We start from the raw sequence: 18,427 nt of genomic DNA, 5'->3' as shown, positions 1-18,427 counted from the left end.
AGTGTTAAAATTTGCTTCCTTTTTGAGGTTGACAGAAAGGAGGGACTTACTTCTGTCATTTTGATATCTGTTTTCTATAAGCCTGAGAACTTTTTTATCCCTCATTTCATGCATTACTGTCTTTTTCTATGTTTAGTTGATTTTTAAAATAATGAAACCTTTAAGTTCCTTTCTCATTCTCTTTTATGCATATTCTATAGCTGTTTTCTTTGTCACCATGGGGATTATACTTGACATCCTAAAGTTACATCACTCTAATTTGGATTTATACCAGCTTACCTTCAGTAACAGACAAAAGCTCTGCTCCTTTGCATCTCTTTCCTTACCTCTTTTAGTTATTGATGTCACAAAATTACATCTTTATATATCATGTGTCCAAAATTATAAACTGATAACTTTTTAAAAGCATCACTTAATGTAGAAATTACAAACATACTAATTTTTAGACTAATAATTATGGATGCTCCTTGACTTACATTTACAATGGGATTATGTCCCAACAATGAAGTCAAGCCATAAGTCGAGGGCTATCTGTACCTTTTAAAAAAAGTATTAGTCTCTTAAATCATATAGAAAACAAAAAGGAGAGTTACAAACCATTGTTACAATAACACTAGCTTTTATAATTCCCATGTGTTATTACCTTTATTGAGATCTTTATTTCTTCATCTAGCTTCAAGTTAATGTCTAGTGTCTTTTCAACTTGGAAGACTCTCTTTAACGCTTCTTACTAGACAGCTCTAGTAGTGTAATGAACTCCCTCAGCTTTTGTTGGTCTGGGAACATCTTATTTTCCCCTAACTTTTTTTTTTTTTAAGAGACAGAGTCTGGCTCTGTCACCCAGACTAGAGTGCAGTGGTGAGATCATAGCTCATTGCAGCCTTGAACTTCTGGGCATAAGCCATCTTCATGACTTGGCCTCCTGAGTAGCTGGGACTATAGGTGTCCATCACCACACCAGGCTATCTTCCTTCCTTCCTTCCTTCCTTCCTTCCTTCCTTCCTTCCTTCCTTCCTTCCTTCCTTCCTTCCTTCCTTCCTTCCTTCAGGATCTCATCATGTTGCCCAGGCTGATCTCGAACTCATGGCCTCAAGCAGTCCTCCCCCCTCTGCCTCCTAAAGTACTGGGATTACAGGTATGAGCCACCATACTTGGCCCTCCCTTACTTTTAAAGAACACCTTTGCCAGATAAAAGGTTCATAGTTGACATTTTTCTTCTTTTAGCACTTTGAACATAATAGCCTACTGCCTTCTGGCTTCTAAAGTTTCTGATGTGAAATCTACTCAAAATATTATTGAGGATCCCTTGTATGTCATAAGTCACTTGTCTCTTGCTGATTTCAAGATTCTCCTTGTCTTTCAGCTGTTTGATTATAATGTGTCTTCGTGTGTGCCTAAGTTCACCCTACTTGGATCTTATTGAGCTCATTGGATGTTTATGTTTATGTCTTTCATCAAATTTGGGAAGTTTTCAGCCATTGTTTCTTCAAATAGTCTCTCTTCCCATTTCCTTCTCTCTTCTCTTCTGGAATTCCCACAATGTGTATGTTAGCTCATTTGATGGTGTTTCACAGATCTCTATTCTCTGTTCACCTTTCTTTAGTACTTTTTCTTTCCATTCTGTGGAAAGAAATTTCTCTTGTCTTATCTTCAAGTCTAACTGATTCTTCTGCCTGCTCAAATCTGTCATTGAATCCCTCTAGTGAATTTTTCTTTTTCTTTTTTTTTTTTTTTGAGACAGAGTCTCACTGTGTTGCCCAGGCTAGAGTGCCATGGCATCATCCTAGCTCACAGCAACCTCAAACTCCTGGGCTCAAGCCATCCTCCTGCCTCAGCCTCCCGAGTAGCTGGGACTACAGGCATGCACCACCATGCCCAGCTAAGTTTTTCTATATATTTTTAATTGGTCAATTAATTTCTTTCTATTTTTAGTAGAGACAGGGTCTCACTCTTGCTCAGGCTGGTTTTGAACTCCTGACCTTGAGCAATCTGCCCACCTCAGCCTCCTAGAGTGCTAGGATTACGGGCATGAGCCACCATACCCGGCCAAATTTTTCATTTTAATCATTGTATTTTTCAGCTCCAGAATTTCTTTTTGGTTTCTTTTTAGGTTTTTTATCTCTTTATTGATATTTCAATTTTGTTTATATATCAGTTTTCTCCACATCTTCCTTTAGTTTGTTGAACATCTTTAAGATAATTATTTTGAAGTCTTTATCCAATAGATCTACCATCAGGTCTCTTTCCAAGACCATTGCTGTTGACTTATTTTTTTTCCTTTGATGGACCATACTTTCCTGTTCCTTTGCATGTCTTCTGATTTTTTGTTGTTGTTAAAAACTGGACATTTGAGAGAAGTCAGATTCTCTCCCTTTCCCAGAGTTTTTTTGGGGTTTTTGTTTGTTTGTTATTTTGTTTTGATTGCTATAGGCATTCTTTGTGCTGATGATCAGCTTGAGGTATAAACTTAAGGTCTTATCAGCTATTTTCTGAGACTATGCCTTTACCTGCGCATGCAGGATGACTTTCTAATTAATGTCTCCCCATATGCAGTTGTTTTTGAGTGGCTAGTCTTTAATGTCTGGCTCCCAGAATGGGAAAAGAGAAGAGTGAAGGGGAGAAAGGGTGCCAGCCAATGAAATCCCTGGGAAGTACCATAGGGCTGGAGGGAGTCTTGCAACAGTGGGGAGAGGTGCAAGAACAATGGCCACCACCTCTTTGTCTGCACTTCTGTGATCAGATGCAGCAGTTGGGGCATAGATACCCAGTGCTTGTAGGACAGGGTACTTTTTGCACACTCTGGCTCTGCAAGCTGCATACAAGTGCTCCCAGAACACATATACAGATGCCTGCTGTGGGCCTGGGGAAGTGGGGGCATGAGTAGATGCTCCTGTGCTAAGAGCTGAAATCAACAGAAATTAACCACAATTTACCTTCCAAGCCTTCCCTTGGAAGTTGCAAGCATTCAATAGACTCCAGAGTTTCAAAATAGTTACATCAGACAGTTTCTGCCACTGCCATTGTTGTCTAGGTGGGAAAACAGGTTCCTGGTGTTTTCTACTCTGCAAACAGGATTTCTTCTCAGAATCCACAATAGACATATGTTTTTATTTCCCTTAGGTAGATATCTATAAATGGAATTGGTGGGTTGTATGGTAATTTTACATTGAACATTTTGAGGAACTGCCAAACTTTTCCAAAGTGGCTGCAACATTTTATATTTCCACCAGCAGTGAATGAGGTTCTGATTTTTCACATCCTTGCAAACATTTGTTATTGTATAACTCTTTGATTATAGCTGTTCTAGTTAGTATAAAATAGTATCTCACTGTGGTTTTGATTTGCAATTCCCTAATGACTAAGAGTGTTGAACATCTTTTCATGCACTTATTAGACATTCATTTGCCTTCTCTGTACAAGTTTTTGTTCAAATCTTTTGTCAGTTTTTAAATGGGCTGTCTTTTTACTATTGAGTTATAAGCATTCTTTATATGTCAATCCTTATCAGATATATAATATGCAAATATTTCTCCTTGTCTGTGAGTTATCTTTACACTTTCTTGATAGTTCTTTAATACAAAATCTTATAATTTTGATGATGTCAAATTTTTCTATCATCTCTTTGGGTACATTTGGTGTCACATTTAAGTAATTATTGCCTAACCTAAGATAACATACTTACCTCAGTTTTCTTCTAAGCATTGTATAGTTTTAGCACTTACATTTTTTAAGCCTATGATCCACTTTGAGGCAATTTTTATGTATGATATGAGGTAGGAGTACAAATACTTTTTGCACATTGATGTCCACTTGTTCCATCATGATTTGTCAAAAAGACTATTCTTTTCCCTGTTGAATTGTTTTGGTACCCTTGTTGAAATAGTATGCATTTATTTTTGGACTCAGTTCTATTCTTTTGATCTATATGTCTATCCATATGCTAGTATGATGCAGCCTAGATTACTGTAGCTTTTGGTAAGTTTTGAAAATGGAAAGTATGAGTATTCCATCTTTGCTTTTATTTTTCAAGAGTATTTTGCTATTCTAGGTTCCTTGCATTTCTATATCAGTTTTCAGATAAACTTGTCAATTTTTGCCAAAAATCCAGCTGAGATTTTGATGGGGATTGTGTTGATTCTGTAGGTCAATTTGGGGAGTATTGCCATTTTAATTATATTAATTCTTTTGATCCATGAACACAGGATGTCTTTCCATTTATTTACATTTTCTTTAATTTCTCTCAACATTATTTTATTGTTTTTAATATACAAGTGTTTTGCCTCCTTGGTAAATTTATTCCTATTTTATTCTTTTGGATGATATTTTAAATGAAATTATTTTCTTAATTTCACCTTTAGATTATCCATTTCTAGTATGTAGAAATACAGTAGACTTTTCTATATTGATCTTAAATCCTGAAACCTTGCCAACTTTAGTTATGATAGTTTTTTAATGGATTCCTTAACATATTCTGGGTACATGATCATGTCATCTACAAAAAGAGATAGTTTATTTCCTCTTTTCCAGTCTCAGTGCTTTTTATTCTTTTCCTTGCCTACTTGCCCTGCCAGAATCTCCAGTACAAAGTTGCATATCAGTGTGACAGTGGATATCGTTGTCTTTTTTCTCATGTTAGGGGGAAAGCATTCAGTCTTTCACCATTGAATGTTATGTTAACTGAAGGTTTTTGTAGATGCCCTTTATCATGTTGAGGAAGTTTCCTTCTATTCTTAGTTTGTTGAGTGTTTGTATCATAAAAGGGTGTTTGATTTTGTCAAATGCTTTTTATGCATCTACTGAGAGAATCATGTAGTATGGGTTATTGCGTTATTTTTCATATTTTTATTTTTTTTTTGAGACAGAGTCTCGCTTTGTTGCCTAGGCTAGAATGAGTGCCGTGGCGTCAGCCTAGCTCACAGCAACCTCAAACTCCTGGGCTCAAGCAATCCTTCTGCCTCAGCCTCCCAAGTGGCTGGGACTACAGGCATGGGCCACCATGCCTGCCTGGCTAATTTTTTCTATATATATTATTTGGCCAATTAATTTCTTTCTATTTATAGTAGAGACGGGGCCTCGCTCTTGCTCAGGGTGGTTTCGAATTCCTGACCTCGAGCAATCCGCCCGCCTCGGCCTCCCAGAGAGCTAGGATTACAGGCGTGAGCCACCGCGACCGGCCTATTTTTCATATGTTGAACCAACTTTGCATCTCTCAGTAAATCCCATTTGGTCATGATATGATATATGATCTTTTTTATATGTTGCTACATTAATTTTGCCAATATTCTGTTAAGCATTTTTATTTGTTCCCTCATATTTTGTATATCCATCGAAGTGATCATATGGGGTTTTTTATTTGTTTTTTTTTTTATTTTGGGTTTTTTTTTTAGACAGGGTCTCACTCTGTTGTTGCCTAGGTTAGAGTGCAGTAGTGTCATCATAGCTCACTGCATCCTCAGACTCCTGGGCTCAAGCCATCCTCCTGCCTCAGCCTCCCGAATAGCTGAGACTACAGTCATGCATCACCACACCCAGCTAATTTTTCTATTTTTTTGAGAGATAATGTCTCGCTATGTTGCTCAGACTGGTCTTGAACTCCTGGACTGAAATGATCCACCTTGGCCTCCCAAAGTCCCAGAATTACAGGCATGAGCCACTGTGCCTGGTCTGATCATATGGTTCATCACCTTTGGAAGCTTTATGACTAAATGCCTCGAGGTACCCTTGTTTGGGTTAAATCTGCTTTGTGTTCTATGACCTTCTTGTACCAAAATATTGATATCATTATCTAAGTTTGCAAAGTTCTTTGTTATTATTTCTTTAAGTAAACTTTCTAGCCCAATCTCTCTCTCTACCTTCTCTTTAAAGCCAATTTCTCTTATTAGATTTGCTCTTTTGAGGGTATTTTCTAGATCTTGTAGGTGTGCTTCATTCTTATTTATTCTTTTTTCTCTTCCGACTATGTATTTTCAAATAGCCTGTCTTCAAAATCACTAATTCTTTCTTCTGCTTGATCAGTTCTGCTGTTGAGAGACTCTGGTGCATTTCTCAGTTTGTCAGTTGAATTCTTAAGCTTTAGAATTTCTGCTTGATTTTTAAAAATTATTTCAATCTCTTTATTAAATTTCTCTGATAGGCTTCTGAATTCCTTCTCTGTGTTGTCTTGAAGTTTACTGAGCTTCTTCAGGACAGCTATTTTTGAATTTTTTGTCTGAAACATCGCACATCTCCATCACTCCAGGATTGGCTACTGGTACCTCATTTAGTTCATTTGGTGAGGTCACGTCTTCCTGGATGTTCTTGATGCTTATAGATGTTCGTTGATGTCTGGGCATTGACGAGTTAGGTATTTATTTTAATCTTCATAGTCTGGGCTCGTCTGAACCTGTCCTTCTTGAAAAGGCTTTCCAGATACTCAAAGGGAATTGAGTGTTGTGGTGTAAGTCTCTGGTCATTGTAGCCATATCAGCCCTTGCGGACACCCCAAGCCCAGTGCTGCTGTGACTCTTGCAGACTCCTGGTGGTACTGTCTTGGTGGACTTGGGTAAGATACAAGAGAATTCCCTGGATTACCAGGCAAAGTCTCTCACTCTTCTTCCCTCACTCTCTGTGCTGGGTTGCTGGAGTTGGGGGAAGAGTGACGTGGGCACTCCCTTGTGGTCACCAGTGCCAGGTCACACCTAAAGCCAGCCTAGTCTCACCTAAAGCCTGTAGTGACTGTTGCCTGGCTACCTCTGATGTTTATTCAAAGCCCAAGTGCTCTTTCATCAGCTGGTGGTGAATCCTGCCAGGTCTGGGTCCTTCCCTTCAAGGCAGTGTGTTTCTTTCTGGCCCAGGGTGGGTCCAGAAATGCCATGCAGGAACTCAGACCTAGATTCAGTGGCTTCAGGAGTTTGCTGGGTACTTTATTTTACTGTGGCTGAGCTGGTACCCAAATTGCAAAACAAAGTCCTCTGAGCTCTTCCCTTGCCTGTCCTCCAGTGGAAGAAGACTCTCCCTGAGCAGCACTGTCTGGAGTTGGGGGAGGGGTGACACAGGCACTGGCTCGGCCGCAGCTGCTGGTGCCTCACTGGGTCACGTGCACCCCAGGTTCACTGGCTCCCGCCAGCACAGCCACAGGAATTACCCAAGGACTGCAGCCCTTGTGGCCCAACTGCCTTGTTAATTTAGTCCAAGCCCCAGCCTGTTTTTGTCAGCCGGTGGTGGGGTTAGCAGGAACTCGGGCTTCTGCTGGAGGATTTCCCTCTGGCCTGGCTGATCAGAATGCTCCCTCCATGGGCACCAGCAGAGTTCTGCCCTGTGTCAGGGCAGCCCTGAGTTTCAACTCGAAGCCCCACGATCACTTAAGGCTCCCTCTCCCAGGCACACAGATTCTCTCTCCACTCCAGGTGCTGATGCCACACTGCTGGGGGTGGGAGAGGGGTGGTGTAGGCCATGCAAGATCGTCTTTTCTGACCTCTTCAGTGCCTTTTCCTTGACATAATGTTAAAATGAGGTAGTGTGATCGCTCACCTGACTTTTGGTTCTTCTGAAGGTGCTTGCTTTTGTTTGTTTGTTTTTTGTAGAGATGGAGTCTCTCTTTTGCTCAGGCTGGTCTGGAACTCCTGAGCTCAAGCGAGCCTCCTGCCTCAAACTTCCACAGTGCTAGGATTACAGGTGTGAGCCACTGCGCCCTGCCAAGAAGGTGCTTGCTTGTGTGGATAGTTGTTGCATTAGGTGTTCGTGCAGGTGGATGATCACTGGAGGTTTCTATTTGACCGTCTTGCTCCGCCCTAAAAATCTATTCAAAAATCTTGAAGGATGCTAACACCCAGCAGCCGCTCTAGTTTGTTGGTTACTGTGTGTGTGCTGGGTTCAGCTGTTTGCTCGGCCACTTTCCAGACCCTGGTAAGAGAGCAGTGAATATAATAGACATAGAGCTCACCCCTTGAAACCCGCAGTTTTGGGAGCAAGGGGATGCTAAGCAAACAGCTCCCAAACAAGTTATTGATGACAACATTGGTGGGTGTCGGGAAAGCAGAGCACAGGCGGCTAAGAAAGGCTCCACGGGGGTCCGAACATAGCCTGGCGGTTAGTGTGGAATTAGCCAATCTGTAGGGGTGAACACTAAAGCTTTCATATGTAATTATGTGTGCAGATGCATACAGCCAGGGTACACATACTTTTCTTTGCATCAGCAGTACTATAAGATTGAAACCTTAGAAATGCCACATTAAAATCTATTCTCATTCTTCATGTGAACAAACTTTTGTAGAATTTTTCAATAGAAATTGCAAGTAATGATGGAATTCTGCTGGAAGCTGCGAAGAGCCTGTGGTCACAGTCAGGGTGGAGAGAGAAGGGGTGGGGTAGCCCCACATGGAGTCTGTTTTGGTTGCAGGACTCCCCTGGATTGTGTAGGCGTCCAGGTACACACTGGTAAGTGCGGTGCACATCAGAGATGGCTGGAGGCTCAGCACCCTTGTGAGTTAACTAGGACCCCTGAAGGGACCTCTCAGGTCCAGATTTAGTTTGAAGAATAAGTTTTCCTTGACTTGGGCTTGGAGCTGTCATGACAACGGGGTTGGGAGGGGAAAAAGCAGACCCTGGTTGAGGAGCCACTGGGTGGCCTGACTTGAACTGTGAGTTCCAGCGAGAAGCACTGTCTTCATGTGAGACGCAAAAGGCGTGTTGAGAGAGGTCAAGTATTTGCAACGCTGCCTTTCTCACTGGGGTTTTCCTTCTGGCTTTTCTGTGAATTTGACCTGGCGTGGGGAATGTATGTCCAGAAGGGCAGGTTACTGGGCCCAGCAGAGACAATGTGTCATTGTCACAGCTGTGAGGTATTTCCAGCGGGAATGTCCACCCGGAGGGGACGGTTCTCCATCTGTGCACTCTGTATTCTCACAGGGCAGACGTCCCCTCGTGACCTTAACAGTGACTCTAAGGTGAACCATTTGCTCAAGGAGACTGACCTCACCTGCTGCCGGGGCGTGTCGCTCACGTATACTTGGGTGTGTTTGTGCACAGACAGGAGCACGCGGCAAAGAATGGGCTGCATTGACCGACAGCAGTTCTCAGCTGGTGCCTGCTGTGTGCCGTGTCCGGGTCCCATTTAAACACAGCATTTTTATCCCCCTTTCATGCATGAGGCCCAGTGCCTGTAGGTGGGGTGAAGAAACAATCCCAGGGCTGCCTGATATCCAAGTCTCAGCTCCTTTTCCTCTGCCCCGCATTATTAGTGTGAAGACATTTGGGACATAAAACATGAGCAGGTTCTAAAACCTCCCACATGACGTGAGCCCATTGCTGTCCCTTCATCTGAGGGTGACCTTCGTCTCCCTGTATGAGTCTGCTGGCAGTCTCAACAGTCTGGGGTGCTCTCTGCATCTGCCTGCCAGGAGGAAGGTGAAAAGACCTACACAGGGGACACTGGGACCCCTTGATTCTCCTGCCCTCCTGAACCCTCTGCCCTGAGTGGCTTTCTTGCAGCCACATCCTTCAACCCAGGGAGGAGCAAATCTGAGTCTCTGGGGTGCTCCAGGTTTGGCGGGATGGGGTGCCCTGCTGCACACCCACGCTGGGGGCTCTCTCACACACTTCCACACACACCCCTGCACGTTCCCAGCACTTCCCAGCAGGGACGCTTTCATTTGCTACAGGTGACTGGATGTTTTATGGGTAACATCCTGGTTTCTCTAGGGTGTTATCCTTTTCAGGTTAGTTGACACATCGTGGCAGTCTCAAATGCCTTCTTTCAGACCAAGACCAATGGGTGGTCTCCCAGGGCTCCGTCAGCCTCTGGGTCCTGGCTTGACCCTGGGCAGGGCTGCTTGGCAGACAGAGCTGTTTCAGTGGGAGATTCTGTCCTTTGAATTCCCCAGCTTCCCTTGAGCTCCTCCGGGGACAGCTCAGGACTGTCCCCTTCACTGGGTCAGAACATGCAAGGGGCAGGGACCACATGGGTCTCATCTGTCACTGTATTCCAGGGCCTTGGAAGCACCTGCCCATGCTGAGTGTAAAGTCAACATGAGTATGGAGGCCCGTGTCAGCTTTGCTACCCTGGGCAAGTTAATAAATTGCCTAATATATGTTCTCATCTCCACAAGGGGAATACTCAAATTTCTTGGGGATTAAATGAGATAATTCAGGTAATTTGCTGCATGCTTGATGAGTCATGTGCAGTTGTTGTGGCTAACTGCAAATTCAAGCTGTGGAATGCTCTTCCTCTTCTACTTTCTACCTCAGTAGCAGCCCTAGGAGGTGGTACCCAGGGTGATAATTGGTGTCTCTCAGCCAACCCTCACCATTTTCACACTCCCTCTTGCTCCTAATATTTCCCTTCCCCATTGCCTCTCCCTGAATGCCCTGGTGGCTGCCCCTTCTCCATCAGTGTCCTTGGGCAGAAGACACCTGGGGATCAGGAGCTCGCTGACTGACTCTAACATAGTGGGGGTGTTTGAGGGGTGACCTTTCAGAACACCTGGGCCTTTGTATTGGGCCACCAGCCTAGAACCAGTATGATCCTTCTGCTATTTAACAGCATTGTCTGTTACTTTGACAGTGAACAGAGATAATGGAAGCAGTGATGTTCTTTGAAGCCTAAAACAGTGGTAAAGGATTTGAAAAATATTATATCTGTCCAACCCTCATTTTATATATAATGATAGCATGATCATGAGTCAAATTTGGTGAGGTTCCAATGAAGAATTTTTGGCGGAGCTGACATTTTTATAAAGCCAAATTGTATGAAAATTGAAAACCGAAGCTGGGGAAGGGTGTTTTTTTTCAGCTTTTAAGGAATTGGCTGGTAGGGAAGATGGACATTTTGGCGTTGACATTAAAAAAGATCTAAATTGTAGAACCAACTCTGGCACAGACCCGAGACTCCTTTCCTCTGTTACGTATTTTCTTTGTGTTTCTCCCGTCATTTCCTGCTATGTGCGGTGTACAAGTGGTAAATATAAATTGGGTAATTAAATATTTGAGCCTTTGTTTTCAAGTATGAGGATTCATAGTAACTACCAGTAAGAAATAGCTTTCTAAATAAATAGTGTGTGAGTCCACGTAGGTAGAACATACTGTTAATAGTCAGCTGTAGAAGGCAGAGACACAGTCAGCTCAATATTCTGTAGCAGGAATAGTGACCAGTAGTTATTTATTTGATTTCCAAGAAAAGTCAGAGACTTTTTTATTTAGGAAGAAGCCAAATCCAAATGGTTGAAATGATAATAGTGTCTGAGATGATTTGCTTGGAAATAACCTAGTAGGAGTGGGGAAAAAGATGAAGCAAGATTAGCCATATGTTAAGTGCATTTCATGTATCTATTTGAAATTTTCATTAAGTTCAAAAGAGAAACTCAATGTAAATATATGATGGTGCAGCAATATATCAGAATATTATGTAGCCATTAAAGTAACACTTAGGAAGAATTTTAATGATGTGGTATAAATAAGAAAATCAGGAAGTCAAGCTGCCTAATGCAATGTGCATGTTCATGGACATAAAATATTTGCAAAGAAAAAATACTGGAAGGAGATGAAAACATGACCTGTGCTTAACCTGCATTGGTGGGATTATGAGTAGTTTTCATTTTCTGTATTTTCCACACTTTCTATAGTAAACAAGAGGAACACATAATTTCCCACAATTTGAGAAAAACTTTTTTGAAAAAAGGGAAGCTAATCTGCATTGTATAAATTAGTGAAGCATTTGTTCCAGGGATCTGTTTTCCATTAAATTGCTCCGGTCAGTGATTAAAGGAGTGTGTGGTTACTAACTTGTGGCTGTGGATGTGTGTTTGGCCTGTACTGTCCTGTACTCTGCCCGGGACTCTTTGCTGGGGTGTGTGCAGATGAGGTCATGCTGAAGGCAGTTGTCACCACCACTTAACTCCTTGGTAACTTCTGCTGAACATGTTTCTATAACATGTATTTCCATCTGATTTCAGCGAGCTGGACATGATTTCCACGAGGGTGATGGACATTAAGCTTCGGGAGGCCGCAGAAGGCCTTGGAGAGGACAGCACAGGTAAGGCCCTGACTCCCCTGGCTCTGGGAAGAGCTCATGTTTGGTTGTGGGGCAGAGGGACAGGGGCTGATGGAGCCAGGCCTTTGGGGTTCTCTGAGTGGAGTTCAGGTCCCAGTGTGCTCAGACACCCCCAGGGCCCTTACACTGTGACTGACGGCACATACAAATTAGGGCCACACAAAGGCCATGCTTCTTTGCTTCTCTGTCAATCATGGAGACTTTTAACCTCATTTTCCTCATTCCTGGAGGTAACTGTGTCCCCATGTTTGGGTGACTTGAAAGGGAAGGAAGAGGGACTAAATGGATTCATTTATCATCTAAAAATACCAACGGTATCAGTAGGAGGTTGGGCAAAGTACAGGACGGCCTGATCATCCATAAAAATAATTACATCAAAAGCAAGACTTTGATCCCTCTGTTTTATGACTCTTATTCTCCTTCAGGAGACCTCTGTTATATTCTCTACTGAGCTAAATTCCAGGCCCATGAATCATCATCCCATAATACATTGCAAGAGTTATCCAATTATGTGATTGGTTTATACTGTTTTCCAAACATAGTGCTATTTACGTCTTGATAGAGTTGTAAAATTGACATTAAAAAAATTGATCTTCCCACAAGGTACCTTTTCCCTAGATTAGCCATTTATATTCCCCTTATTTTGGTAACAAAGGTCTTTAGCTCTCTCTTGTTTAAAGTCAAAATGCCAGTAGTTATTTTCTTTGATACAATTCAGGAGGAACAGCTTCCAATAGTATTAAATCCTAGCTGCTAGCCACTATCTTCAGATACTAATTCCAGTAATGACTCTATTTAATATATTATAGATAGGTTTTTCTTAATATTCTATGTTAGACCCACTTTTCCTCTATTATATTTCAATGCATATCAAATAAACCCAAATATAAGGTAAGGGTTTTCAGTTAGCCCAGAGAAAAAATGCACTTTCAAATTTTCTCATATTATGGGACACTGAATTATTACTTATTTTAAATAAGAAAGTACTCTTTGAATAAATATTTTATTAGCCTGAAACAACTTCAATAAATGCTAGTTCTGAATATTTACAAAGGTCACCATGAAGAATCAGTTTTAGAAAAGAGACACTAAGTATTCTTTTCTCAAATAATGAGCTTAAGTTATTCAGATCAACCCTCTCCTACTTAAAATTTAAAATTCTAGATAAGAATATTCTTTAAAAGATTTTTAAAAGTAAGAAATAATGAGGCCAAAATTGAAAGACAAATGGTAACCCAGAGAGATAGTTGAGCATAAAATCTACTTTGGTCTTTAGATCATTTACCAGTCTTGGAAATTTTGCATTTCATTCTTATGTCTTCATGGGGTGGAAGGTAAGGGAGAGGATCAGGTATAAAAGTATAAGACCTATGCAGGTAGACTGTCTAATAGAGGATGCTCCCTATAATTAGGTGGTAGCCCAAGGAACTGCAAAATCTGAATAAGTGTAAACCAGGAGTAAACAAACCCTTGTGTAGATTTGTAGCTTGAATTTGCATCACTTGGGTAGTTCAGAGAACCTCAACCCTTGAACTTGGTTAATAGTGCTATTAGACTGGAAGGAACCCCAGATACTTTCCAGAAACAAACAATGTTCTATAAAGGAAGGTGCCTTCTATTTAGATTTCAAATTATTAGAGAAAATAATATTTTCAGTACTATGATAAGTATATAGTGAGTGATAACCAGACATATAAAGCAGCAGGACACCATGAATGAGAACCAACATGCTATGGGTTGAATTATGTCCCCCCAAATTCATATGTTGAAGTCTCCAGTATCTCATGTGACTTTATTTGGAAATGGGGTCATTGCAGATGTAATTTGTTACATCTTACTGGGTGGACTCCTAATCCAATATGACTGGAATCCTTATAGAAAGGGAAAACTTGGACACAAACATGCATACAAAGAGAACACTAAACCACCAGAAGTTACGGGATAGACACAGAACAGATTCCTCCATCACAGCCCTCAGAAGGAACCAACCATGCCAACAACACCTTGATTTCAGCCTCTTACTCTTGAACTGTGAGACAATGCATTTCTGTTCTGTAAGCCACCCAGTTTTTGGTACTTTGTTACAGCAACAATAGCAAACTAATACACAACAGAAATAAGAGAAACAGACACATGAGGCATCATATATCAGAATTATCAAATACCTGGTATAAAACAACTATGCATACTATGTTGGAAGATCTATGTAACTGGAAAAAGTGACATAGCACCCTGCCAGTGCAATAAGGTAAGAAAAAGAAATAAAAGGCATAGAGATGGAAGGAAGAAGTAAAGCTATCTTTATTTGCAGATGACATGATTATACAAAATATGTAAAAAAAACCACCCAGAACTCTTAAACAAGTTTATCATGGTTATAAGATACAAGGTCAATATACAAAAATTAATTGTATTTCTATGTACTAATAATGAATAAATGACAAATTGAATTTTTAAAAGTTCCATTTATAATACCAAAAAATTGAAATACTTAGGTAAATATAGAACAAAATATAATCAGGATCCACATACTGAAAAATACAAATAATTGTTTAAAGAAATTCACAAAGACCTAAATACATGGAAAAAGATACCATGTGTATGAATTAAAAGACTCAGTGTTGCTGTTAATTTTCCCCAGACTGAATTGCAAAATAATATGTTAGGACATGGTGAATGCACTGTTTAAAAGTCAACTATGGAAGGCAGATACAGTTAGTTCAATATTCCATGGTAGGAATATTGACAAGTAATCATTTATATGATCTTCATGAAGAGTCAGAGATTTTGTTATTTAGGAAGAAGCCAAATACATATGGATGTAATGATAATAGTGTCTGGGATTATTTGTTTTGAAATAACCTATTGGGAATGGAGAGGAGGTGGAGAAAAGATGAAGAAATCAAAATTCCAGCAGGATGTTTTACAGATTTGGACAAGCTGATTCTAAAATTTAAATTAAAAAGCAAAGAACTGGAATAGGTAAAACAATTTTGAAAAAGAACAAAGTTGGAGGACTCACACTACCTGAATTCAAGGCTTACTATAAAGCTAAGTAATCAAGACAGTGTGGTATTGGCAAAAGCATAGATGCACAGAGACAGAGGAGAATAGAGCCTCAAAACAGAGCCATAAAACATGATTAATTGATTTTGACAAAGTTGCAAAGGCACGTCAATGGAGAAAGGATAGTATTTTCAACAATTGGACATTCATATGTTAAAAAAATGAACATTGACTTCTATCTCACAGATTATACAAAAATTAACTCAAAACATATTACAGACATAAATGTAAAGCTCTAAAGCCTTTACAAGAAAACATAGGATAAGATATTTATGATAGCATTGGGCAAGGATTCTTAGATGTGACACCTGAATCCATAAAAGAAGAAATTGATAAATTGGACTTCATCAAAATTTAATTGATAAATTGGACTTCATCAAAATTTAAAAATTGGCTCTATGAAAGACACTGTTAAGAAAATGAAAAGACAAGTCACAGACTGGGAGAAAATATTTATAAATCACACTTGATAAAGGACTTATATCCTGCATATATGGAGAACTTGCAAAATTCGAAAATAAGAATACAACCCAGTTACAAAATGGGCAGAAGATTTTAAATGATGTTTTACCTAAGAAGATGGACAGATGGCAGATACACATGAAGAAATACTCAACATCTATAACCATTAGGTGATACAAATTAGAACTACAATGAGATACCACTACACACCTATTAGAATGTCTAAAAAAAAAAACAAAAAACCTTGACAACAACAAGAGCTGGTGAGGATTCATTGCTGATAGAAATGCAATATGGTAAAGTCACTTTGGAAAACATTTTGGCAATTTCTTATAAAGTTAAACATATGCTTAGCCTATGACCCAGCAATCCCACTCGTAGGTATTTACTTAAGAGCAATGAAAACTTACGTTTACACCAAAGCTCATAGCCACATTATTCATACTTGCTAAAAATTGGAAAGAACCCAAATGTCTTTCAACTGCTTGAAATGGTTCAACAAACTGATAAATCCATACAATTGGTATGCCACTCAGCAGTTAAAAGGAGCAAACTCTTGATTGATATAACATGAATGAGTCTCCTATGTGCTGTGTTGAGTGAAAGAAGCCAGAATCAGAAGTCTGCGTGCTGTATGACTCATTCTATATGACATTCTGGAAAATTCAAAACTATAGGGACAGAGCAGTTATCAGTGGCTGCCAGGGGTTTTGACTGCGAAAGAGCAGCATGTAGAAATTTTGGGGGTGATGATACAGTTCTATGTCTTGATTATGGTGATAATTATGTAACTCTATGTACACCAAAAAGTGAATTTTATTGTATTTAATTTAAAATATTTTTTTTTTTTTTTTTGAGACAGAGTCTCCCTTTGTTGTCCAGGCTAGAGTGAGTGCCATGGCGTCAGCCTAGCTCACAGCAACCTCAAACTCCTGGGCTCGAGCGATCCTTCTGCCTCAGCCTCCCGAGTAGCTGGGACTACAGGCATGCGCCACTATGCCCGGCTAAATTTTTATATATATATCAATTGGCCAATTAATTTCTTTCTATTTATAGTAGAGACGGGGTCTCGCTCTTGCTCAGGCTGGTTTTGAACTCCTGACCTTGAGCAATCCGCCCGCCTCGGCCTCCCAAGAGCTAGGATTACAGGCGTGAGCCACAGCGCCCGGCCTTAAAATATTTTTAAATGATGTAGCAGATTTGAAAAACAACAAAGTGAATTTCTATAAATAAATATTATTAGGTTATTAAGTATGAAATGTCCTATTTCCTTAAGTACTAAGTTAGGCAGTTGATATCGCTGACATTTCATTTTGACACTTGTTTTATTTTTATTGAGAAGGTACATCCTCTTTCTTTCAAATGCACAGTTTGGCTTGTGATTATCTTTCAAAGGTTTTTTTAGAGCAATTTTTGTGAAACCATGGGGAAGTCAAAAATTTCTGTTATTTTTGAATGTGAGTTCTGTTGTGGAACCAATGCAGCACAGACAGCTCGAAATATCAATGAAATGTTTGAGAAGGATATGGCTAATGAATGAATGAATGCACAGTCTGTCAATGGTCTGAGAAGTTCCATTCTGGTGATTTTAATCTTGAAAATGAGCCACATGGGCAACCTGACAACAAAGTGGATAATGACGAGCTAAAAGCTGTAGTGGAAGTGAATCCATCTCAACCTACATGAGAATTAGCAGTGAGGTTTGACGTTACTGTTTCAGCAATATTGGACCATTTGAAATACATTGGAAAGATAAAGAAGCTGGGTAGATGGGTACCCTATGAATTAAATGTGTGTCAGAAGATAAATCATCTTGAAGCTTGTCTTTCTTTGCTGTCACAACATAAAGGCAAACCATATCTACACTGTATTGTTACGTGTGATGAAAAACAGATTATTTTTGACAATCGCAAGTGTTTGGCACAATCGTGGGATAAAGATGAAGTGCCAAAACAAAGTTCAAAATTGAATATTCATCAAAAAGAAAGCTAATGCTGTCTGGTGGTCCAGCACTGGTATTATCCACTACAGCTTCATGAAACCTGGTCAATGGATGACAGCGGATGTCGACTGCAACCAATTGGATGAAATGATGAGGATGCTTGTGGTTAAGCAGCCGAGATTGGTCAATAGAAATAGACCAATCCTCTTGGAAGACAATGCTCGTCCACATGTTGCACAAATAATGCTGTTCAAACTTCAGAGGCTGGACTTGGAAACTCTCTGTCATCCACCATATTCACCAGCCCTTGCACCAACTGATTATCACTTCTTCTGGGCTTTGGACCACTTCTTGCAAAGAAGAGAGTTCGATTCTCAACAAGCTGTGGAAAATGCCTTTCTGAATTTCATCGCTACTTGCTCTCTATGGTTCTTCACTGCTGGCATAGACAAGCTACTGTTAAGATAGCAAAATTGTGTTGATAGTGTAGGTGCATACTCTTGTTAATTGTACTACTTCTTGTTTGAGATAGAATAAATTAAATTTTGATTTGAAATCAGACATTTCATATTTGATTAATAAAATTTTATTTTAAATGTATTTTATGTAAATTAAAATAAATGTAATTATTTAAAAAGATGTATGTAACAATAGATTATATCAGCTCAAGATAGAGCACAAGAAATTATGCAAAATGTAGCATGGAATGGTAAAAAGATAGAAAATACAGAAAAGAGAAGAAGAGGCATAGAGATTAAGTAAAGGATGTAACATTTGAGCACAGTCTCAGGAGTCAAGAAAATGGCTCAGAATTTTCTGGATTTGATTTTTTTTTTAAAGTGACTCAATCCATAGGTTTAAGAACTTTATGAATCCTAAGAAGGATGAACAAAAGGAAATCCATACAGAGTAAACTGCAGAAAACCAAAGAC

The 18,427-nt window shown here is 39.9% G+C and overlaps 1 protein-coding gene across 2 annotated transcripts in view; it reads left to right on the top strand.

Moving 5' to 3' along the window:
- Nucleotides 1–18,427, top strand: part of CRACDL (CRACD like) — a 125,843-nt gene that overhangs the window by 60,885 nt on the left and 46,531 nt on the right. For both annotated transcript variants that reach the window (XM_012786998.3, XM_076001019.1), the window contains exon 2: nt 11,928–12,007. In XM_012786998.3, the coding sequence (XP_012642452.2) occupies nt 11,938–12,007 (70 nt within the window). In that variant the 5' untranslated portion in view covers nt 11,928–11,937. The remainder of the gene's footprint in view (nt 1–11,927; nt 12,008–18,427) is intronic.

The sequence above is a fragment of the Microcebus murinus genome, chromosome 3, assembly GCF_040939455.1.
Source record: "Microcebus murinus isolate Inina chromosome 3, M.murinus_Inina_mat1.0, whole genome shotgun sequence".
In the NCBI taxonomy this organism is placed as follows: Eukaryota; Metazoa; Chordata; class Mammalia; order Primates; family Cheirogaleidae; genus Microcebus; species Microcebus murinus.
The sequence above is the reverse complement of the archived record's forward strand: the minus strand, read 5'-3'. Positions and strand labels throughout refer to the sequence as shown.